General features: G+C 29.1%; 2 protein-coding genes and 1 pseudogene across 2 annotated transcripts; 2 read left to right on the top strand and 1 right to left on the bottom strand.

Moving 5' to 3' along the window:
• The first annotated feature begins 721 nt into the window (after positions 1-721).
• On the top strand, positions 722-1,644 carry LOC126554088 (zinc finger MYM-type protein 1-like). Its single transcript, XM_050209199.1, has 2 exons — positions 722-1,114; positions 1,171-1,644. The coding sequence occupies exons 1-2, from the start codon at positions 722-724 to the stop codon at positions 1,642-1,644; spliced, it is 867 nt and encodes a 288-aa protein (XP_050065156.1).
• A 14,310-nt stretch (positions 1,645-15,954) lies between these two features.
• LOC126554077 (uncharacterized) lies at positions 15,955-18,374 on the bottom strand (annotated as a pseudogene).
• A 5,399-nt stretch (positions 18,375-23,773) lies between these two features.
• Positions 23,774-26,280, top strand: LOC126554076 (zinc finger protein 862-like). Its single transcript, XM_050209187.1, has 2 exons — positions 23,774-24,830; positions 26,210-26,280. Exons 1-2 carry the CDS (start codon positions 23,774-23,776, stop codon positions 26,278-26,280), a joined length of 1,128 nt encoding a protein of 375 aa, XP_050065144.1.
• Positions 26,281-26,382: the final 102 nt, after the last annotated feature.

The raw sequence follows: 26,382 nt of genomic DNA, 5'->3' as shown, positions 1-26,382 counted from the left end.
ATTCACACTCACCCAATAATGATAGTTTAGCAAGTATTGATTTGAATTTACAGAATGAAAATAGTAGTACAAAATTATTGAATGTAAGTTTTTTAAATAATTATGTGGGTAATTATGGATTTGGAATTTCAGATTTGTGGTAAATTTTATTTTTTTTTTAACTTAATGTGTACAATAGAGAATTTGAAGTTTTAATTTTATAGTTTAAATATTATGTGATGTTGCTTAATGCTTTGCTTTAAAAATATTGATTTTATACATAGGTACCTATTTATTTGTTGAATAGGTTTGTAATGATATATGTTTATTCGATAGTGGTGACTGTGCTCTTGATTTTAAGCTTTCCAATAGTAACAATGTTTTTCAAAAAATCCAGTTTATTGAAAAAAATCATCCTAACCAACCATCACTGTTAAAAAATGTATCTTGGGATTTGCAGAGAATTTATAACAGAGTTGATTCTAATGAGAAAATTGTGCCCCGTAAATGGATTACAGTTGAATGTATAAATGAACATGTGGTGAAGGCTGTATATTGTACTATATGCATAGCATTTAATACATCATCTGTGCTTAGTAGTTTTAACAGTGGTTGCACCAATTTCAAAAATATATATTCTGCTATTGAATCTCATTAAAATAGTAAAGGTCACTCATTAGCTGTCGAAGCATATTTATTAGCAATAAACCAAAATAACATAGAATTTGTAGTAATTAGGGATATGATGAACATCAGAAAAAAACAAGTTATGGAAAGAGTTCATGTTATTAAACAAGTGTTTGAAATAATTAAATTTATCGGAAAACAAAATTTATCCTATCGAGGTACTAATGAAGGCTTATACGATCTTGAAGACCTGAATATTAACCATGGGAACTTTTTGGAGCTTTTAAAATTTACTGCAGAAAATGATACTGTTTTAAAAAAATATTTAACTGAAGCACTTCAACGTAGCAAAAAACGCAGAGAAAATGTTGAATCTAATTCTAAAGGTAGAGGCTCTTTAATAACCTTATTATCAAAGACAACAGTAAATAAAATAATAGAAGCTATATTAGTAACTATGCGGAAAATAATAAAGAATGAATTAGGTGATCGGCAATTTAGTATTCAGGTATGTTTAACAATATCCGATACAAACAATTTATAATTATTTAAATTAAATTACAGGTTGACAGCACTCAAGATATAGGAGCTAATGATCAAGCAGCTATTTGTTTGCGTTATGTTTTCAACTCAAAAGTCAAAGAACGCCTGTTTAGTGTGGTGGAGGTAACAGACTCTTTAGGAAAGGGAATGTATGAGCTCATCGCCAAAGTCTTTTCTAAGCATGGAATTCTTTTCAAAAATATTATTGGATCTTCTTCTGACGGTGCTGCTAATATGCAGGGGGAATACAATGGATTTCGTGCCCACATAATGACGGAAAATAAAAATAGTGTGTACATTTGGTGCTATGCGCATATTTTAAATTTACGTGTTTGTGATATTTGTGGAAATGTGGCAGCTTTAAGTTTATTTGGATTGTTGAACAGACTAGCCACCTTTTTTTCGGATTCTTATAAGAGAATGAATGTCTGGAAGGAAACACAAGAAAAACTTGGAACTGGTCAAAAAAAAAATTGCGAAGGCTCCAGAAAATAGGTGCAACACGTTGGTGGTCCCGTGAAAAGGCTTTGAAATGGGTATTTGAAGGAGATGATTGCTTATTTCCATTAATAATAAATGCATTACATTTTGTTGAAACTTTCGACCCAAAAACAACTTCTGAAGCTATTTCATTAAAAGATAAATTGTGTGAATTTAATATTATAATAACAGCTTACATTTTCCTTCCAATTTTTAAAAGTGTTGGTCCTACTTCCACATACCTACAAACAAAAAACTTAGATATCTTAAGTGCTTTTCTAATGGTGGACAAGTGCATTGTAGATATAAGTAGATTGAATTTTGAAGATATTGTAAAGGCATCTAAAGATTTCACTTTAAAAATGAATAGTAGCTTTACCAAAACTAAAATATCTGAAGAAATAACTGTTGAAGATAACTTCCCTGAGACGAGGATCAGACGTAAGAAACGGATGTTTGATGAAATGTGTAATGATGAAGCACCAACTGACCTAAAACTTAAATTCAAAATTGAAGTATTTCAAAGCATTCTTGACCAATTGCAAACTAGTTTAAATGATAGATTTGCTAATAATAAATGTATTATTGCTGATATGCAATATCTGTTACCAAAATACTATAACGATGTAAAAAACAAATTAATTCCTGAGTCAGCATTAAGTCAACTTTCAATATTGTCATCAGTTAATCGATCAAAATTAATTGATGAATTGGAACATTTTGCTGCAATATATAGTCAGTTAGTGGAACCTTTATGCAAAAAAACCAGTCATGTGTACAACACTCCTAATGAAGACAATGATTTTATACACAATGATCTTGATTATGAAGACCTTAACCTTGAATGGGATTGTGAAATATCTAAGACAAGTAAGTATATTATGTTATTTATAAAAAATGGTTGGTAAGTGATGGTTGATTATAAACATCTTTTTTTTAGAATTTGAACGAAACACAAATGTTATACATAATCGTGATAATTGCTTGCTATGTGTATATAAACTGCTTCATTCGCTTAATTTGCATTTGCCAACATATACTAATTTATGTGCTACTATTGAATATGTTCTAACTTTATCCATAAGTCAAGTGAATTGCGAACGGGTTTACAGTAAGTTGAAAATAATAAAAAATCGTCTTAGAGCATCAATATCGAATGATCATTTAGAGGCTTTTATTCTTATGTCGGTCGAAAAAGAAATATTGGATCAAATATCATTGGAAGATATTATAGAATATTTAAAACCTTCATCGTCACTTATGTCTAAATTATTATCTTAAGTATACTTAAAATGATTTTATTATCTTTTTTTTTGTTATTACTAAACTAAATACAATAAATAATTATTAGTATTATTTATAATTATGTTTTTATATTTTTAATATAGGTACCTTTAATATTTGTTATAAACCTATAAAAAAGAAATTTTTAATTATTAATTCAAAATAAAATGAATAAATTCACAAAAATATTGTATTTTCATTTAACTCCACAAATTCTTTGTTTAAAATTTTAAAGCGTATACTTTATAGTACAAAGTAAATTTATTTTGTATAGTATCATGTGATATGGATTATGAATAACATCACATAACTAATCATGGTTTTTGAATATAAAGGTTATAAGAAAGTACCCCCCTCTTACCAGTCTTACCCCTTAAAATCAATAAATCCTACCAATTATAAATTTTGTGAGACGAATACATTTAAAAATTCCCGAAATAATACATTGTGGGCCGCCTGGCTACCTAGAATAGTAGGCCGGTACCCACCCAGTCCGGGCCTGGATATGACTTTGGTGTAGTGAAAGACCGTGATTGAACCATATGTTTTGAGTTCAGTGCTTATGGTTCATGGATATTGCTATAAATCTAAAGAACTTTCTCACTCTCTTTTTTTTGCTTTTACACTTTTCTTTTACTAAACATTTTTTTATTAGATTTTTTTTTTAAAAAAAAATAAATAAATTATCCTTATGCTAAAAAATAAAAATACATATATGATTAATTGATAATATTACACTATTCTATCTCGACCTCTTATTCTTTGAGTTTTAATTATGTCTCGATTTGTTTCCCTCACACAATACAACCTTAGTTTTTTTACCGTTAAATGTATAATTATATAACTAAGTATTAAAGCGCATATAATATATATATATATATATTGATATATTATATATTCCGTATTTATGAATGACGTCTTTTGCGATAATATAAGTGTTTTCGTTTTTTTTTCTATTTGCGACTACATAATCTAAATTATTAGTGGATTCTTTTAGATTTTTGAGACTGGGCATTTGTAATTTTGAAAAGTTAAAAGATATATTTGATGATTGGATTATTTTAATTTTATTTGTTATTTGCTCTAAGTTAACAAGGTTAAACTCCGGGTAATAATCTGTGAACACCGTACCATTCGTCTCTTTTAGTGGTGTTAATATGGTCGACGGTGTGTATACAATGCAGTCCTTAGGTATTTTTAAAATACCTGTACCTTGTAAAGTATGAACTGTTGTAGGAGTAGGACATACCATAGTTGTTACAATTTTCTTCGTTGTCCAGTAAACAAAACAATTATTACGTTGTAATTTTTTAAAATGGGCGTTATAGAAGTAACCATGTCGTACCTCACAATATTCGGGTAATTTAATTTGATTATCTGAATTAAAAAGTTGAATTTCACATATTGAATATGTTTTGAAGTATACAACGTTATTTAATAAAAAATTTTTGTAAGACCAAGAGTGTTACAGTTTATATAGTCACTTTCTGTTAAAGAAATGAATTTTGTTTGTCCAATGAGATTGCTAGGTATGGGTTATGTGGTTGAATAAATAAAAATTGGGCTGTAGTTATTTCTATTGGCATTGGCCATACTCGGTGAAGTACAAATTCTTCTTTATTACAAATAGGGAAGTTTAGAATAAATAATAATTGAAAATTTGCAAATTTTGTACTTATTTTAGCGAGTTTTAAGAATACCTCAATCGAAGTTGTATTATTAATGTTGATTGGGAGTGTTTGTGTAGAATCGAATGTTTTTTCAATAGTTTCTAAATTATTTCTTAGTTCATTATCGTTCAATATAATCGGGTGTAGGATATTATGTCTGGCCAATGTTAATGCGTCAATTAATTCATCTGTTTCAAATGAAAATTCTGTTAGTAATAGATTTAAATTAACAAATAATTTATCAATGTTTGATTCACTTCTACTTCTAATAATTATTATTTTTGCTATTTATTTTGAAATTATCTGATTATACTGAGTTTGCAATTCAATAAAATTTTGGGATAATGTGGACGATACGTTTGTGATTTGATTTATGGTAGATTGTACTATTTTTGATTGCGTTTTCATTAAGGATACTGCTCTCCCGCTATTGTCATTAGTTTTTTGAATTGTTTTTTGTAGTTCTTGGTAACTGTCATCACCTACACTTCCAAAAGCCCATTCCTCAAAATTTCCAATTGCGTTAAATAATCCTCTTTTTACTCTATTACTTGTCTGTAGCGATATTAAGCTTTTATATCGTTTGTTTAACTCTACTCTTGTTGTATGTAAAGTGGGTAAAAAATTGCTACAGATTGAAGAAATACCATGAGTTTCAGTTTTACATAATTTCGCATTGTTATTTAATAATTCATCTATGTTTCGAAATGTTTCTAAATAAATTGTAATGTTTACGTGTATCAGTAAATTAAATGTACCCGTATATGTTTTTAACTTAGATAGTGGTTCGTAATAAATACCTGATCCATTTGTTATTTTTGTTATTGCCAGGTTGTCTTCTATTGAATTTAAGTTATTTGGTAATATTGTTTTACGTGTCTAGTAATAAAATATATTGTTACTAGTTTTAGAATTAAATTAATTAATTGAAATGTAAAAATTTAAATTAATATTAACTGACTTTTGAGTACTGAAAATTAATACCAGACTGTATGGTGGGGAAAAAATTAAACCGTTGCGTTGTGTTTGGTGTAAGAAACTGAATTGTGTTATTCTTCATATTATATGTTTCTTTTAATAGGTAGCGATGATTTTTTTGCTGATTTTTGATTTACACATTGACCTAGTTTATTAGCATTTCGTAGTCTATTTCACAACGCTGTATTTCAATATTTGCTTGTGTTTTCATTTATTAATTTTACTGTTCTTTTTTTTGAGAGAATAAGTATTTCGTTGTGTTACTGCTGTATATACAATAAAAAAAATTTGATGCCTTGTAAAAACATTTTATATATTTTCATTAGGCAAACTTTTTTGATAATATTATTTATTCCCGTATTTTTTATACATTATATCTATTATATACATCTTATACCTACTATAATATGTTTTATTGCAACATAGTTTTTAACGTTCTTTAAATTTTTTTAACTGACTTACGTGTTTATATTCATTTACTAAATGTCCGTTCTTTATTATTTCTACTACGTAAGTTACGTCTGATATTTGTTTTACTATTTTAAACGGGCCAATAAACCTGTAAGCAAATTTTGATTTTCTATTTTCGTCTTTAATTAGTAATTTTTCATCTATATCAAATTTTACTTGTACCTTATTTGAGTCATAATGTTTTTTATTTTTTAAATACCTATCCGCTAATAATTTTGGGAGTTCGTCTCGAATATTTTTTAATTTTTCTAATTCTAGTAAAATTTCGGGCGATGTTTCTGTACCTACTTATAAAGTTGTGGTCAAATATGGATTTTGGATTATATCCGTGCAGTAGGTAAAACGGTGTGTTTTTAGTTGTATCGTTAATTGATGTGTTATACGCGAATAACACATATTTTAAATATAGATTCCATTTTTTTTGGGTATTCTTGTACAAAGTGGCTTATCATATCTATCAAAGTCACGTTAAATTTTTCTGTCTGGCCTTGGCTCTGGGGACGGTATGCAATTGAATTTGTGTTATTTATGTTTAGGGCTTTTAGCAAGTCTTTCACCAATTTATTTTTAAAATGTAAGCCTCAGTCAGAATGTATTTCACCTATTGCCCCAAATTGTAAAATTATGTCTATTAAATATGCAACTGTTGATTTTGCATCAGCGTTTTTGTATGATTTTGCTATAGCGTATTTAGTAGTTGCGCAAGTTCCTACCAAAATATATGAATTCCCATTACTTGGTGGATTTATCGGGCCAATATAGTCTATTGTAAATCTCCGAAACGGCGTACCTATAATTTTTGGTGACGTTAGCATTTGACCATACGTCGCTTTTTTTATCTGATTTTCTTTTTTGACAACTCAAGCATGATGTTACATATTTTCGTATATCTTTATATATAGTAGGCCAAAAATATCGTTGAATAATTTTGTATATGTTTTGTCTATCCCAAGTGTCCTGAAATTGGGTGATCATGGAAATCGTTTAAGATTTCGTTTATACGGTGTTTGGTAATGCGATTAAATTCATGGTTTGCCCTTTAGATAAATGTTTATACATTAGTATTTGATTTTCATTTAAAAAATAATTTTTAGATTTTCTTATCCATGTATGGTTAGAAAGTTCTGGGTTTTGTATTGCTTCAATAATTTTAGCGTATGTATCGTCACGTGCTTGCTCTAGTTGTATATTAATCGTTTTTACGGTGCAAATTGTTAGTTCGTTATCTTTTTGTATTTCATGTTCTATAGTAGGTGGCTCAAATACTGGATTCCGGGACATAGCATCGCATACTTGATTTAAGCGTCCTTTTCTATATTTAATTGTTATGTCGTAGTCTATAATTTTACTTTTTAATCTCTGGATTCTGGTTGATAGTGATTTAAGATTGTCTAAATATTTAATGGTGCGTGGTCTGTCCATATTTCTATGTGTGTACCGTACACATATGGTCTAAAAGTTTCAAGCGCATACACTATTGCTAACAGTTCTAGTTCAATTGCACTATACTTTTCCTCATTGGCAGTGACACGTCGAGAAATATATGATACGGGATGTAATAATTCGTCTACTTCGTCCTTTTGTAATAAAACACTTGCGATTCCTATTTTACTTGCATCTGTCCATATGACAGTTGGTATGCTTGGGTTGAAATGTTTTAACAACGGTGGGTTTATTAATTTTTCTTTAAGTATTTTAAATGTTTCTGTTTGTTTATTCAGCCATTTTACCGGGGATTTTTTTGATTCGAAGTGGCATCTAGTTAAATCTGTTATAGGAGCTACTATTTCAGCATATCGTGGTATGAACTTTCTAAAAAAATTACATAATCCTAAAAAACTTCTAGTTTGTTTTATATTTTCTGGCGTAGGGAAATTTTTTATAGCTGCTTATCCTTCCTCATTTGGCTTAACTCCATATTGATTAACGATTTGCCCTAGTATTTTCAATTCAAAATATCCAAATTTACATTTTTTTTGCTTTCAATTTAAACCCCGTTTTTCTAATTCGCTCTAATAATTTTTCTAAGATAATAAGTAGTTCTTCAAATGTTTTTGCATAATTTACGATATCGTCAACATAATTAATGGTGCCTAAATAAAGTAGTCCAGAAAGAGCAGTGGCTACTGCCTTAGAAAGCTGTCTTGGGGAGTTTTTATATCCAAATGGAAACCTAGTCCATTCATACAACCTGAACGGAGTAATAAACGCTAATTTATATCGGTCTGTTTTGCCAAGTAGAATATTCAAAAAGCCTTGTTGCATATCCATTATGTTAAAATACTTTGATCCTTCTAAACAATCAAATATTGTTTGTATATTCGTGATTGGAAAATTCTGATGTGGTACTTGTTTGTTTATTTTTCTATAGTCAATTACTAATCTTTTTGTCTTATCAGCCTTATTAACTAAAAATGCTGGACTAGCATATGATGAATTTGATGGTACAATTAAACCTGCTTTTAAAAGTTCATTGACTTGTCTTTGTAACTCGTTTTGTTCACATAATGCCAATCTATAGGGTGGTAAATTTACTGGGTCTTCAGTTAAGGTGGGTATGGGTATATCTCCTATATCAATAGCGCCCAAGTCCATATCATGTTGCGCGAAACAATCCGAAAATCTTATTAGTAGTTTTTTTTAGTTTTATTTGTTGATTTATTTCCAGTTCTGTGTTAATATCAAACTCCAATTCTTTATTATCAGCTGTTATGTTGTTTATGTTATGCATATCAATGTCTTCGTTATTATTAATGAGCGTGTTTTGCAAGATTTGTAAATTGTTTTTAATGTGCGCTAATTTGCTGACCGTTAAGTTTTCATTAATATTTTCAAATACTTGATCTACATAATGTGTTAATTCATCAAAGCCGTTTTGTTTATCATTAATTTTTTTATATTTTACATTTTGTTGTGATTGGGTTAATTTCGGGTTTATATCAAATTCTAATTCGTCCGTGTTCTGTTTGTCAATAAATGGCACGTTATTAAAATTTAACATTTCCTTATAATCTTTCTGATTAGGGGATTGGTGACGGTGATTTCCTGTCTTTGTCTAACACACGCGCAACATGAGAATTCAGACGTTTTTTTTTGTCCAACGTACCGATTGATACGGTAAAGCGATAAGAATTCTGAAAACAGATTTGAATTCGTCGTCAAGTCTACTTGAGAACGGCCAGTCCACATTTTTTATATTAAAATATAACTTTTTAAATAATTGAAATATGACAATTTTTTAATTACTCGCTTGTAATATAATAATTTTAAGATTTTGGCAGATAATATCAAAAATGTGGACTGGCCGTTCTCAAGTAGACTTGACAACGAATTCAAATCTGTTTTCAGAATTCTTATCGCTTTACCGTATCAATCGGTACGTTGGACAAAAAAAAACGTCTGAATTCTTATGTTGCGCGTGTGTTAGACAAAGACAGGCAATCACCGTCACCAATCCCCTTAATTAGTTTTAAACTGTTTATGTGATGAAATTTTGTTTTTTTATGCCTATCTAGTAATTTTTCTTTATTTTCGTTACTTAATATGTTACGATACTCTCTAATATAGGTTCCACATACGTCGCAAAACAATACGTCTCCCCCCTCGATCCAGTATGGATGGTTCGAATATTCGTGAGATTTTAACGCTGACTCGGATGTTGACAGATGTTCACAATCCTGACAATATTGAGTGTACCACATAATTGGTTTTTTGTTTACGTAATTATTTTTTATTTCACCGGGATTGTTTATGTTACGCTTATCTAATGAGTATTTTTTTTCGTCAGGGGTAGATAATGTTAATTTGTCTAAGTATTGATTTACGTGTTCTGTAATAGTCTTTACATCGGGTATAATTGTGTATATGCATGTATTGTGTAAGCCATATAAACGATAGTCGATAGACAGCACAAATCTGTACATCAGAGGTAACGTATAAGTAAGTCCATATTTTTAATGTTTTATAATTATTTTTTATTATAAGTCGTGGTAAAATAATGTAAGTCCGACATTTTAATTTACAAAATATACGAAAGGCAATCTTTCAATGTCGTTCATGTACGACGTTGAATGTGTTTATTAGCACTATTTAATCCAACATAAAAACATTGTACCTCAATTTAAGATAATATACCCCTACTAAGACTTGCCTTACATTACCTCGGATGAACAGAAATAATGACAATTGTTGTTATTTACCTATGTATATTTTATTTTATCTTGTATCCTCAACATTTAAATCAAAAACATACTTACTGCGATGATTTATGAATAGCGACAACAACGTAGTCGTAGACGATCGACAAATAAAACACGTTTAAAAATCAATAATTGTATAAAATGAAAAATATTAAATAACAAAAAATTATGTTTTGAACAGCTATGAAAACACCAGCACAAAACAGTAAAACAAAAACTATTATTATTCTTATATACGTGAAAATACCAATATTCGTAAAATCGTAAATATTCGAATATAAATAATTCAACAAAACTTATTTATAGCTAATATCTATATCTTATGGTGAGGCGACGAGAGACACGAACCGGGCGATCACGATCGTAAGGTGGGGGGGGGGGGACTGTCGTCTCGCACTCTCCCTGGATCGTAAATAATAGTAATACTATTGATTATAAATACGATTTTAATTATAATTGATAATACGTATATTTTTAATATAAATACTTTAGAATTTAAAATACAAAGTTATTTTTAGTACGTTATTTTTTTTTTTTTAAATTGTTATAAAATACAATAATTAAACAAATTAAAGAAATTTATAACGGTATAAGTTAAATTCACAAACTTTTCCCTGTTTTTCTAGCTTGAAAAATAATTCCCTGACTTTTCCCGGTTTCTCTGACTTAAAAATTAATTCCCTGACTTTTCCAAGTTTTCCCGGTTTTCCAGGTCTGTGGCAACCCTGAAATTAATAAATAATTACTATTTCAAAAGTTCTTTTTTCGAGCTTTTTTGTTGGCGAAATTGTCAATTACTTGATTTATATTCAAATCTTGAGTTCTATTACGTTCAATATATAGTATACTGATATTTGTAAGTCTTTCTTGTGCCATTGAGTTCCTCAAATAATTTTTTATAATTTGAGCTTGGAAAAAGAACGCTCTGCTGATGCTACTGTGACGGGTAATGATGTAAAAATTACACAAGCAGTTAAAACATCTTTGTACAGAGATCCTAAATCATTTTCTAATATACATTTTGCTAGTTCTTTAATAGTTTTGATTTTTGAAAGTGAATCAGTTAATAATTCTTTTATTGATAATACTTGTCTTGTAAAATGGGAACTTATATCTTTTTCATAAAATATAATAAAGTCATATGTTGCCTTAACAAGATTTTCTTCACTGAATTGTAACATATTTTGTGGTTGTAAAAAGTTAAACTTATCAACAACCTTTTGTAAACCTAAAAACGATATTTAAGTTGTACTAAAGCTGTATCAATTACAGGTAAAAATACTTTAACTTTGAGATTTCTTGTGCTATATCATGTCGCTTATCTCCATCTAAATCACCAAAAAACGTTTTAGAAAATACTTTTCGTTTTGTAATGTTATTGACTGGTATGCCCCAACTATTACACAAGTCTGTGGCTGAATTAACAAGATACTCGTACTTATCTCTTAGATTTTCAATGGATGTAACAGCTGATTGTAAATATTCACATGCAATATGAAGATTTGTTTCAATTGATTGCATTTTCTTGGAAACTATACAAAAAGGTCTTAAAATTTGTTCCCATATAAAAAGAATTAATACAAATTCAAAAGATTCAAGCTTTTTTTTCAGACCTTTAGCTCTATTATTTTCTTCTTTTTTATCACTAGTTAAAATTATACTTGTTAATGATTTTAATACATCTTTGTATCGAAACTTTAGGGCAAAAACTGCATTATGTCTCGACTCCCATCGGGTGGTACATACTTTCTTTAATACAATTTTTGCAACATCATCGCCTAAAGCCAAAGTTGCCCATCTAGGAGCACTACTGCTAAAAAATAAAAACAAATCTTGAATAATGTTAAAAAAATTTAACATTTTTGGTGTACTTTTTGCCATATCGGATAAAACAAGATTCAAATTGTGAGCAGCACAGTGTACAAATGACGCATTAGGAATTATGTCTGAAATTCTTTTTTGAACACCTGAGAAACAACCACTCATTACAGAGGCACCATCATAACCTTGGCCCCTGCATTTACTTATATCCAAGTTGTGAGTATTTAAGACTGCTTTAATTAAATTAACATGTCCTTCAGCATCATGTTTATCTAAAGGATAAAATCCTAAAAATGATTCTTTGATTTCTAACTTAGATTCTTTATAATCAACAATTGTGTACCGAAAAATAAAACTAACTTGGTCAATCTTGGTTATATCTTGCGTAGAATCAATTATGGTAGAGAAACATTGAGCTGATCTGATTTCTTCACATATTAACTGTTGCAAATTAGTAGCTAACATTTCAATTAATTCGTTTTGAATTTTCCAACTCAAATATTTAACTCGTGATTGTTCAGTGAGTAGTAAGCTATTTAACACAGGATCAAACCACAGAATAGAACAATCAGAATGGACACTGATAAAAATTTATACAGGCAGCATTGGACGCAGGCTCGAGTCAGTCACTGCAGGTCCGCAGTAGGGCCAGTTCATTAAACAGTTTGACCAGTTATATACATAAAATAAATATGGGATATCTTTATACGATAAAATAATATACTATTTTAATCTAATTATTTCAAAATAATAAGTTAACTCTTCACAGACATTCATAGACGTATTTAATGAAAATTATATTAGTTTATTTGAATAAAAATGTCTTACAATAGAAATGAAAACATTTATAATTACTAATTAGTCATAGGCGTGTCCAGACCTCCTTCGCAAATTGGAAAATGTTAGTTTTTATATACTACATTTTATACTACATCTATACCTTACCTATATTTGTGACTCTTTTCTCAAAGTATTTAGAATAATAAATATTAATTAAATATGTTAGCATCTAAAATTTAGAAAATCCCTGTTACTTACTAAAAAATATGTCAATTGTCAAGTTAAATGAATGCTAGCTAGGACATAAAGCAAACCATTAATGTAATTTGAAACTTAAATAAGGTACTTACTTATTAAAATTGAATAGGTGTGAAAAATATAAAATTAAATTATCATTATTAAAAATTATTTAAATTGAAAAAATGTTTGTGTTGCAACAAATAGGTTATTAATGAAAAAATGTAAAAATAACAAATAATACAATACAATAAATTATCAAATTCTTTTTACAATTCCATACGCCTATCTACTTGGTTTTCATATTGTAGACAGATTTTTGTTCAATACTTATGGCTAATAAGGCCAACAATGCTTACAAATGGTCATACATTGAGCTTCCAAGTCTTGTTTTGATGAAACTCAACTTAGAAAAATATCTCTTATCTGAGACAGTTACTGATTCTTTTACAATATAGGTAATACATATTTTTAAAAAATGGTATCTCTTTCAGAATCAGCAAACCACTTTATCTAATCTTCACATTATTGTTTATATTTTTAATATAAGCGACTAATGGTGAAACCTTCCAATAAGTAGTTGGAAGGTAGCTGTCCACCCTATAGACACGCCTAATGCTATGTATTAGTCTAACAAATTTAACTAGGCTACGTCATTGAACTTGAAATAGACAAGGCTGGTAAAAAAGAACCAAAATGATTTGTATTATCACTTTTATCATTTTGTAATACCTCTATATAAATAAAAGTATTAAACTAATGTATGTTTTATTATAACCATTTTTAAACTTATAGGGTGATATAAAAAATAAACATGATATTTTTTAGTAAGTAAATTCATTTATTTATTTTTGCAAATAACAATAACAATTACAAAAAAATATGTACAAAATTTTATTCATGATATATCAAAATAACATAAGTCATAAATACAAATAATTATAAAAATTAAAACATAATAAAAAAAAATTTTAAAGGTGAAAAAGAATATCCAACTTTCGATGTTTTCTTCCTGTAGTTAACATATCTTTATTTAGTTTATTGATGGAATGAAAAATTCTTAACCGAATGTACAACTTTTTAAGAAACTCTATATCAAAATTTTTGCAAGGATTATCGAATGGAATATTGTCAAATAAATTTTTTAGTTTTGAGCCAACATTTGATTCTACTGCTAATACTGGAAAGTTGACAATAAAAACATCATCTAATTGATTAATATAGTTGAAAAATTCATTAGGTGGCACATTTCATTTTCCAAAGTTTGAATGATCAGCAGTTACATATGCTTTATAATGAATGAATAAAAATGATTGATCCAATTGTTGTTGGTGCTGAGCATAATGTACACATAAATCACAACTGTGTTTTTCAAGACATTTCTTTATTAAATAACCACAAACATAGGTAAGGGAGTTTTGTGCTGGAAAGTACAATTCACAGTAATCTGTGGTACCAATTTGCAAATTAGAAAAAACAAATGGAGTTTTTTCTGGAAATAGAACACATGATTTGCTGAGTGGAGGAGAAATGTATCCAATGGTAGTTAAAACTTCAGCCATGTCATCTAAGCAATTAGATCTTTCCGAGTGTTTGAAGTAGTTGAGGAAGAAAATTTTTTTAAAAATCCATAGGAATTGTATGGGTGTGGGATTTACATTATTTCCGCTTTGGTTACGAAATTGTCCAAAAAGATTTTCGAGACAATCCTGATTGAACCTGCAAGTACATAGAACAAAGTCTGGTGCGAGATCAGGTGTTTTTGAAATGTCATCCCACAACTTCAATAATGAACTAATTGTTATTGTCCAGCCTTCCAAAAAATGCATCCGTTTAGTAACATCATTAATTAAAATTTGACCATCGACCATTTTGGGATCTAGTACTTTCATATTTTTAAATACATCAAGCATATGTAATAAATGTTCCCTCTGGCTTGCTGTATTTTTAAAAGGTCGATTAAAATCTTTACTTCCAGATACCTTTTTTTTTTAATTTAACAAGTCAAATAATTTGTCCATATGTTCAATAAACGTTATTGTAGCATTTGCAGTTGAAGGCAATGTACCACCTTGAACACAACATTTCATACCAGCTGCTACAGTGTTGCTAAAAATTTGACTTGCATATTTAATTTTCCTTTTCTGGAATGGTCCTGGATTGATATGAATTTCAGTTAACTTCGATGCAAGGCGATTTAATCCTTGGTCTGATTTATAGAAATCAACAAGATGTTTTTTACTTGTAGTACTATTTAAAAAAGTCAATAGGTACTTGAAGAAGTTATTCCTAGTAGACTTAAGTAAATGTGGTACATCAAATACATAAAATATTTTTCTGCCATTAACAAAAAAAATTGGACGTTCACACGATACATTCATGGCCTTTGCAAAACTTGTAAAATTAGATCCTTGGTCAGTTGTTAATACTCTTATATTGAGTGATGTCTTTTGGATACGACTAATAACTGCAAATATAGTATTTTGAAGATGAAGTCCAGTACAACTATTGTTGATGAAAAAGTATGCTATAGGCTGCTTCCAATTTTAATTTATGCTTCTTAACATAAAACAGAGTACATGCTTTGCTGGTTCATATGTTTTTCTGTCATACGGATTATTAAATCCTACTATATAATCATGTGACAAATTGTAAAATAAATGTGTTTTAATTGACATCTCATCAATACATAAAACACAATCCTTTGCATCATCTTTTAGATTATTTATTTTCAATTCTATGGTTTCAAATATGACATCATTTAATCCAGGCACTATATTGATTTTCTGTGTTATTCTTCGTAAAGTTCTTGGACTGGGTAATAGCAACAATGTTTTCAAAAATGTGTATACTTGAGGACCAAAGAAAAATATTGTTAGAGCCAACTACTTGATTTCATTTGAATATCGCACGCCTTGAGGTTTTCTCTTGCCCATTTGTACATACTGTTTAATAACCATGCTCAGATTAGGAGGTAACTGTGCTTCAACAACTCGATTAAATAATTCTACTGAAGTAACATCTATTTCATTTGCACAACTTTTTTTGTGTACTTCTTGACTCAATGCTTCAAATTTCTGTTCTAATTGTTCATATTTATTTTTAATGTTATGAAGTTGAGCTCTATACTTTTGTTTTCTAGGTGTATGTAATGAGAGTAATTGAGTCGTTTGTGTTGATGAGGACATTGATTGATCAGTCGAACATGATGTACTTTGAGATGGTAAACAAGAATAAGAAAATGACTGTTCTTGGTTTAATGGAGTACTTGTAGAAACTGAAGCATTAGATATTGGATTGGAAATACTTGTATCTTGACTGGCCGTAGTACTACAAGAATCTTCTATAGGAATCATTGTGAAATCAGTAGGAACAGCATGAGGCAATAGAACTTTTTTTTTCTGCAGTTTTGTACATACATTCCAAGAAATGATCTGAACAAACCTTGAAGTACTCCAATGATTTTCCAATTAAATCTTGCCGATTACAATTTATCAACCATTGCTTGGACCTAAAATGGTAGTATTAATTAGATACAATTATTAAGTATTAGCAAGTAATAAGAGTTAGAATGTTGATGACCTAAAAAAAATGTAAAAATGCCCAAAAAACTTCAAAAAATGAACTAAAGTCTAATTAAATACCTAAGTGAAAAAAATGTAGTTAATAATAGTAATATTTATTAGAGATATGGGTGTGATAGAGGATGTAATAGTAATTTAAAATATGAATTTTAATATTAATAAACAATAGTATACATTTTCATTTAAAGCATATTGAGACGCTTCACTACCCGTGTAGCCTCGATGGTGACAACTTACATTTTAAGAAAGGTCGCCAACCACGAACCGAGGCCCTATTGAGTCGGAGTATCGTGGATTTCTATATATATAAATATGAGAAAGGATAGGAGGAAATAATTCAAGTCATTTTGTGGAGATATATAAAATTTAATTTGGTGCCGAGAAAGCCAACCGGCATAAAACTCGGACTTAAAAAAAAATATGTGAATAATATTAGTGGCAGACACTATTAATATAATAATAGCATGAATATAATTTCCTTTTTATAATAACTAAAAAACCTCATGAGGGGGCCCCGACGCTCGTAGACGTCGAGGGTACACATTACAATCATAATTTATTATATATACAATTTTATAAGATAGAGAAAAATGTTGTACTCACATACCGGCCGGATTTAAAAATACATATAATATTAGAAAAAAAAACACCATACCATTCATCGTGTTGCCCACTCGGCATATCCTCCGGGGAAACGACCATGGATGTTCTACTCCATAATGATGGTGCAGACACCTATGGCAAAAAATGGAGTAAAATACTTGCTGACCATCTAGTCAGCGCTAAGGAACGGGAGTGGCTTTCTTTGTTCATAATTTATCGGCAGTTGCCAGCAGCGGTTATCGTCGAGCGTAGGGCTTCGGTTATGATAACGGCGTGAAACGAAATAACGGTAGGCGCGCGGCGTGTCACGCTGGGGGTGCTTTTATTTATTAGAAATGTTTAATGTGCATCCTACGTTACAATATTTAAAATTATTAAAAAATTTTAAAAACAAACTATAAAGTAAAATATAAATAAATAAAATTTAAGCTAGGTATAAATGCATTTTTTATTCTTAAAGTCATTTTTTTCATATTTAGGGTCATTTTTCTCAAATATTAGGTTTTTAAAGAAAATGTGTATAACATATTATAACATTAAAAAAAAAATGATTTTAATATTATTGTTTTGGGGTTTGAAGTGTTACACATTGATAAAACAATAATATTAAATGATTTTTTTTAATGTTATATGTTATACGAATTTTCTTTAAAACCTAAAATTAAAATTAGAGAAAATGCCCCCACATTGTACTTAACTACAAAAAATTACCCTTCATAAAAAAATGATTTAAAAATGTTGAAAAATTACATTAAAAATAAAAAATGCAAAATAAAATTAGAATATTCTGCCACAAGGAAGCAAGAATCAAATTTTTAGCTAAGATATTATTGTATAGAATCAAAAGAAAAAATGCAAAAGTCATCAACATCCTAACTCTAATAATTAGTAATAGTTAACGTTTAACTTACATTTATTCCTCTTTTGGAAATTTAAATAGTTTACACTTCTTCGTTGTATACTTGAACGAATTTATACAACTTTTCACAAGACATACATAAACCATGATGATTATATTAATATAAATCGGACAAAATAATAAACTAAGAAATGTTCGGTATAAGCACAGAATGACACAATATAACAATAAAAGCACAATTTTCGGCAGAGAGTTGTTGTCTCTAGTCAATGAGTCAAACGACAAACAATAAAAAACGTTACAAATTTCGATAACAATAAAACGTGGTAAAAATCATGATAAATCAGTGCTACCAAAAATGCAAACGTTACAATTATATATTTTCTCAGATACTTGGCCCTACTGCGGACCTGCAGTCGTTGATTCTCTATAATCAGCTTGCCGCCCAGAAGTGCCCTACCCCTGATCAAACTCAGCAAGAAGTCTAACAGCCCGAATAAAATTTCCTTCAGATGGATTAGTTTCAGATCATTTTCTTTCATTGCCTCGAAGGGCAGTGTTTCCAGCTGTTAAAAATAAAATTATTTTTATTAAACGAGTTAAAATGTCCCTCCATTTCTGAGCTTCTTTAGATATTAAAATTTCTGTTGATTGATCAATCGTTAAATTTTTTGTCCAAATTGTACATAATTTAACAGCTTCAATATGCTGAATAGATGATTCGTGTTTATTAATTTTCAATGTTAAATGTTGCCAGTCATCAATTACGTTTATCCAATTTGATTTGAAATAAGAATGTTTTCTATCCTCAAACAACCAACACAATTCACAGTATACTTTGTCAAGTATAATAGAATAACAGATAAAATATAACTTACCCAAATTCAATGATTTTACATTATTAATTTCATTTTTTTGAGATGATAAAATTATGTTATTAATTATAGATGTACCTGCTTCAGCTTCATCTCTTACATTTTCATTTGTAACCACAAATGTTTCATTTTCTAAAAACATTAACATTGATAAATATTTTTACTGATTAACACTCAAATTCTTTTTACATTTTAAATCAAATAATTATAATTTATATCTATCCATGCATTTTTGCTTTGCATGATTTAGTTTAAAAAAATGTCATATCTCAACGACTACCTATCACTAATAGTTTTGGAGTTATGACTACATAAATAGGTAGGTACCTAATTAAAATTACTCGCCATACCTAACATATTACCTATACTATACCTATACCGTATTTAGAAATTTTAGGCACCTAGTTATTAAAGATTATAGAAAAATTATTGAGAATTTCGAAAAATACTTTGAAAGATACTTATTTTAATTTTTAATCCATATTTACCTGAAGTTACTGATGTTTTTCGAAGAAATTTAGTCATTGAACCTCGCATTAAATCCAAACTGGTGGTTCTTTGTTCTTTTGCCTTGCGTTTAGCAAAACCACTTTCATATACTCTTCGTGACGACATAATAATTATACCAATTATTTATTTAAAATTATCATATGATAATCAAATAATTTATAACTTTACAAGTAATAAAGCACAACCACTGAGACGATTAGCACAATGCACAACTTACTGTAAAACTCAATAGATTTTAAGAGGAGACTCAACACTCAACAGTCGATACTCGAGACGGTAAATACTGAAACTAAACAGTAAACACTTACACATAGTCACATAATACTGGAATATTAATATTTTATATTATACATAAATGCGGGTGCCATGCCAGTGAAAATACTGGAAATCCCATTTATGATATATTCGTCATAATGTCATATCGCACACAAAAATATTATAATATAATACTTCATTGAATATTAGAATGTGTACTGTAGCCAAGTATAAGACAGTGTAAGTGTGTAACCAGCTGTAGGCTGTAATATATTATTGTACTTGTATGTATGTTATTTTTGTTATCGATGGAAATAATATCGGGTTTTCTAAAAATAATTCAATATTAACATCAAATAGTCTTATCTCTTTCCCACCGACCACTACGTAAACCATTGAGGCACCACTGCTAGCTGGATCAGACAATTAAAATAATATAAAAATATAAAATCTTGTTATAACACTTATAACAACGTACTACGACTACGTACAACAATATAGATTGTAGACACACAAATACGCAATACTGAAAATCAAATGTAATATTTTATATGATCGTAATTGTGTAATTATGTACATGAAATGAGAATTTTTTTATTTTTTTTTTTTAGACTTCTATAAATTTGGGGGCCCCGAGGCCCCCCCGCTAGTTGCGGCACTGATCGTGCATAATATATCTAATATACATTGTACGAAAATTATATTTTTAATATCAGAATTTTGATATAGTGAAGTTATCATAGAAATATATAAACACATACATTGATTTTCAGTTATCTTTATAATATCGTATGAATATTACCTATCGAATGTACAAAAAATTATATAAACTGAATATCAAATATATATCAATATATCGCATTTGCTATATGGGGTAAAACCAATACATTCCTCGCTTCTCTCAGAAACTAATTAAAGAAATTATTTTTATGTTGTTACGTACCTACCTGTTTTATCATATAAATCACCTACTGACAAGTCATCAGGTAAATCATTTTTCTGGAAGTCGAATAAATTTGTTGAGAATTGATCAATCATTCCTTTGGATGATTTCCCACCAGGAAAAAATAATTCTTAAGATAGACCAACCACATCAGACTTGTAGAATGATTTTTATACTCGCACTTTTCTGGTACCACCACCATTAACAGTTCTCACCTAGGAATATTTTACTTATAACTAGGTAGTAGGTATACATTGAAAAACATATTATATTAAAATTTCCATGGTAAAATAGTTCTTTAAAAAATATTTGAAAATAATATGTATGTTGAAACACAAAAGTATTATGATTTATGGAGAATTAAATTTAAGAATCTTAAGAATAATTTATAAGAATTACTGATTATGATATTTTTTGGGTAAATAAAAAGAAATAACAAAAATTACTTGAAAAAATAATCATGCATTTTTCATTGTTATAATGGGTACCTGTTTATACGCAAACATTTGATAATTAAGCCATTCAATTTCAACATACCTCACTGTCGATCTATTTTTCAAGACCAAGCTAACTAAAGTAATTTATCTTGAGATGAAGTCAACGGAAATAAATTGAATGTTTTTAATCTTGATATAAATGTAGTAAATTCTGGATATGTAGGATATGCATTGTTTCGTACTGACGAATTAAGTGAACAAAAACTGTTGTTAATTTGTTGAAAATTAATTTTTTTTAAAAAAAAAATAAAAAAACTTAATTGAATTAAACTTGATTAAAAATAACAGAACCAGATTGAACAATGGTTGAATATTAGCTGAACTGTCTGAACTGGAATGAATTAAATAAAACGACTTTTATCTATAATTTATTAAAATGAAATTACAGTGTAACCTGAATGTTTAACTTACAAGGGAAATAAATAGTGTTGAAGTGTGTATACACTGTTTAAACTTAATGTGTAACAGGGGAAAAAATAATTAGTATAAGGGGGAAACTATACCTTAAATTTTGCAATCTCCTCAGTCAAAAGTGCGCAGAACATACAAATGTATACTACTGATATAGAAACCAAGTTTACTACTGATTCAAATTTTAAAAGTCAAATGGTACCTAATAATAACTTGTTGATGATATAGTAAATTAAAATTGGTTGAACTAAGTATTATAATAAAAGTATTTAATTAATATTTTTCAGAGGAATGTTGTTGGCGATACTAGCGTTCAGTGTTAATAAAACATATAAATATTACTGAATGCGCTTTCACGCTATGAAAATAAAATAAAAAAAAAAAAAAACAACTAATATATTATGTATGTGCGTGATTTGATTATAATAATGTAATATAAATTAATGTAATAAATATAAAATATAAAGATGTTGTATTTGCTTGATTAGCACATGTGAATATAATAACAAAATATAATTTTTAAGGTGCTTGATTAGCACATGAATATAAAATTAAATGTAATTTTTAAGGTGCTTGATTAGCACATGAATATTATATATATATGCCTCAGTCGGCCAAAGAATACAAATTAATATAATGTAAAATATGAATCCAGTGGTATAAAATATAACTTAATATGTATAAAACAAGGTAGGTACTCACATTCACAATACAGGCAGTTCCTTAAGCGGTGGATTTTATCCCACGCGACCGTGCGGGGGACGTACTTAAAATAATAATACAATAAAAAACTTAATATTAAGAACAACCGCACACGTGCGACCGCTTTAAGATAACTGCTTACGAATAACACAGGATGGCACCACAAAACTGAATTCAGACAAAAAAATGACCATCCTGCTGGGAAATATATAATTCATAATTTGCATAAAGAGTGATACTAGAAAGTAGAAACGATACTCTACCAGACAATAAATTTTAACAATACACGATGGTTCAAAAGAATGAAAAAGAAACTCTGCAACATGTGCTTTGAAAATAATGAAATGACAAAAAAAAACAGAACGATGTCTTCGGACCGAAGAATGACGGGAAAAAGGCGATCGGAGCTGGTGCGTCCAGCCTTTTATAACTTTTGCTGCGGACAGTGTCATCGAGATACAATAAAATAATAAGTTTAGCAAAATAATTGATGACACTGCCGCGCAGCAAAAACAATACAAAAAAAAGTAATAAATAATAAAAATAGAAAGAAGCGGACAAAACCATAATGAATAAACTATACAAATAATATAAATTTCAAGAAGTAATAACGGACTGTCGCACGCGCAGTGTTGCCAGATGAAAAAATAGAAAATCCTTTCAAGTTTAATTAAAAATCCTCGAATTTCCTCGAAATTTTTCTCTAAATCTTCGGATTTTCCTCGACTTATTTTAACTACCGTAATAATATACAAAAAAAAAAATTGTTTAATATAAAAACAAAATGTATGTATTTATAACACGGCTATAGATATACGGCTGTAGGTATATCTTAAAACGTGATTTATAATAACATGAATATGATGTGATAGTGTAAATTCCCTTGATATCTGATAAGAATATTCTCATTTATTCCACAGCTGATATTTATACTATACGTCGTTAGTATAGATATCTGTGATTTATTCATCGAGATAGATAAGAATAAATATTCTTATCTATCTCGATGATCTCAATGTATTTATTAACTCTGACGCATATACGTGAATGTACTATAAATTATAATATTATAATATAATATCTAATATGGTTCGACTCAACTCGCCTAGTATATCGCGGTATACCAAACCGTTGACGAAATATTAGTGTTGTTATCATTTTTGAATTTTTTTATTTATATTATCAATTATAACATATTAAGTATTATAATTTAAAACTCTTTTTTCTAATAATACGTTGTTGTTTGGACTATAAAGTATAATGCAAGAGTTAAATTAATGTTGTCTTAAATATAGTTGTTTGATTGTCTGTTGAACATTGTTACACACGCTATAACATTTATAAGTAAGTTATTTACTTACTCAAAATAAGTGTGAGCAGTATATTAACTGTACAATTTTTAGTTTATAATAATTTACTCTTTTCTTTAGAATCGTTCAAATGTCTTCAAGCGACGAAGTTGAAAATGTTAGAGGTTGGCCAAAAAAAAAAACCGTACACTCCAAAATACAAGAAGGAATGGCAAACTATGAATGAATTTTCAGCTTGGATTTCCTCAAGCAAAAAGGGTGAAACATACTTCCATTGCAAATTGTGCAATGGTGATTTTTTGGGAGGACTCTCTGCAGTACGGAAACATTCCAAATCAGAAAAACATAAGAAGAATGTCAAGGTAATTTCCCACACGACTCGTATCGATACCATGTGCAATACTGCAAAGTTTCAAAGTTTAGAAAACAAAAGGAAAGAGGCGGAAATTCGTTTAGCTATGTTTATAACGGAACATAACATATCTCTCAGAACTTCAGATCACCTGGTTCAACTTGTAAAAACATTAGCCCCGGAGTCGGAAGTTCTTAAAAATGTTTCCTGCAACAGAACGAAAGCCACTTCAATAGTTAAAAATGTAGTGGGAAAGTATGCCTTTGAAATTCTTGTGTCTAAAATGAAAGCCCAATATTTTTCCATAATTATCGATGAGTCCACAGATAAATCGTCGGTAAAACATTTGGCGATTATAGTCCGTATGGTAGATCACAATCAATTTATTGTGAAAGATGAATTTGCTTGCCTTCAAGAAATTTCTAACGCGACTGCTAATGGAGTGTTTGAGGCAATTATGGATTTCTTTCAAAAGAACAATATTCCTTACCAGAAGAATCTTATTGGATTTGCTTCAGACGGTGCTGCTTCAATGTTTGGAATCAACCATTCAGTCAAGACATTGTTGGAAAATGAAGTAAAGGGTATATTTGTCATGAAATGCATTTGCCATTCGTTGGCATTGTGTGCTTCTTACGCTTGTGAGAAAATACCAAATTTTGTTGAAGACTTGGTCAGAGAACTTTATGTGTACATAAAGTATAGTTTCAAGCTACAGACAGAGTTTAGTGAATTTCAAACCTTTGTAGAAAGTAAACCTCTCAAGCTCCTTCATCCAAGCCAAACTAGGTGGCTCTCGCTGCATGCTAGTGTAAAAAGAACGATTGAACAATATCAAGCATTAAAGTTGTACTTCCAAGGTCAGTATTTAATTGATAAAAAAGCGGAATAAATTTTTTCCAAATTATCAAATAAATTTACGATACTTTATTTACATTTTCTAGACTTTGTATTGCCAATGTTAACAAAATTAAATTTATTGTTTCAATCCCCAAGTCCTCAAATTCACAATGTCTATTCTAAAGTCTCAACTACTTACAAAGCTATTTTAGATTGTTATTTAAAACCAGAATATATACAATCTACTGATGTTTCTAAATTACAATATAGGAACCCTTCAAACTTTTTGCCCTCCGAAGAAATATATTTGGGTAGTGTTTGTGCAGTAGCTTTTTCAAAAGAAAATAATTTTTCAAATCAAGACAAACATGAATTTTTTACCAATTGTCTCAATTTTTATATTGAACTAGCTGACCCCGTGCACTTCGTTGCCCGTTAAAAATGCAAATTCTATATAATATGATTCGAATTTTGATTAATTTGTTATTTACTATTCGGTTTAACGGTGTTCAAAACTTAGACATTTTCATTGACTGTTTTGATTCTCAAAAATCTTGTGAAAACACCACTTTAATATGCGAATTTTGTAAAATGCTTTCTTATTACACACTAAATTTGTGATACGATTTTACGAATGTACCGTGTAAATTGTAAGCATCGATCTATCATTGTTCAGGCTCTACGTTTATCAGTCAGTGAGTTACTCAAGTCATAATATTATAGTCATTCTGCTTACCGTTGCCGTGAGACTCTCTTATGATTATGCGAGCAGTATATTATCATGTAGGCAATCCACACGTGGTGGATTGCGGACCCCGCGAGATGTGTACGTAAGCTATAATTTCTAACACTTAAGTTTCAAAGTTATATAATTTTTTTATTTTACTACAGTGGGTAAAATACAATAATGTGCCATCTCGTGGTTTTTATATTGTTGCCTGTTGGTAAAACAATAAAACTTGGTATAACTTATTATGTTAGTTTATTGCTGTGAATTTGAAATTTACTGTAGACATTGGCTTATTTTGCGAATTCTTATTTTTGTTGTTATGGTTTTAACAAAATATAACAACAGGTCTATAATTATTATATTCAATTATAATCAATAGTGACCTTAATATAGTTTATTTTCTTGCTGGACTGCAGTGACAGTTGTTGTTTTTTTACATCTAAAATTGTACTACATAAGCACCTTCTCTTACGACCAATAGGAGCGAATCATCAGTGAAAAATGTTACAAAAATGGGGAAAATAAATAATAATAACAAAAAAATTGTTACCATGATTACCGAAAATAAAATAGTAATAATAATAGTAATAGTAGTCATCGGTATTTTTTATTTTCATTGTATTTTTTTTTAATTTTCCGTGCAATTTTCTTAACTTTTTCTTACATAAGAACCTTCTCCTGGAAATTACGACCAAAAAAAAATAAGAATGAGCGAAATCGATCCAGCCGTTCTCAATTGATGAAATGTTATACATTTTTGTCTCTATTTTATATATATAGAAGATAGAAGATATATAGATTATTGTGAACTAAAAAAAAATTACTCAACAAATTTCAAATTT

This window comes from Aphis gossypii, unplaced genomic scaffold (assembly GCF_020184175.1).
Source record: "Aphis gossypii isolate Hap1 unplaced genomic scaffold, ASM2018417v2 Contig00429_ERROPOS248183, whole genome shotgun sequence".
NCBI lineage: Eukaryota > Metazoa > Arthropoda > Insecta > Hemiptera > Aphididae > Aphis > Aphis gossypii.
This window is presented reverse-complemented; position numbering and strand designations above follow the sequence as displayed.

Bases quoted from the DNA above. Each gene is read 5' to 3' on its own strand.
- LOC126554088 (XM_050209199.1), top strand. From the start codon at position 722: ATGATGAACATCAGAAAAAAACAAGTTATGGAAAGAGTTCATGTTATT. The intron at 1,115-1,170 runs GTATGTTTAACA...ATTAAATTACAG, and splicing joins ATCGGCAATTTAGTATTCAG to GTTGACAGCACTCAAGATAT.
- LOC126554076 (XM_050209187.1), top strand. From the start codon at position 23,774: ATGTTAGAGGTTGGCCAAAAAAAAAAACCGTACACTCCAAAATACAAG. The intron at 24,831-26,209 runs GTCAGTATTTAA...TTCTTACATAAG, and splicing joins ATTAAAGTTGTACTTCCAAG to AACCTTCTCCTGGAAATTAC.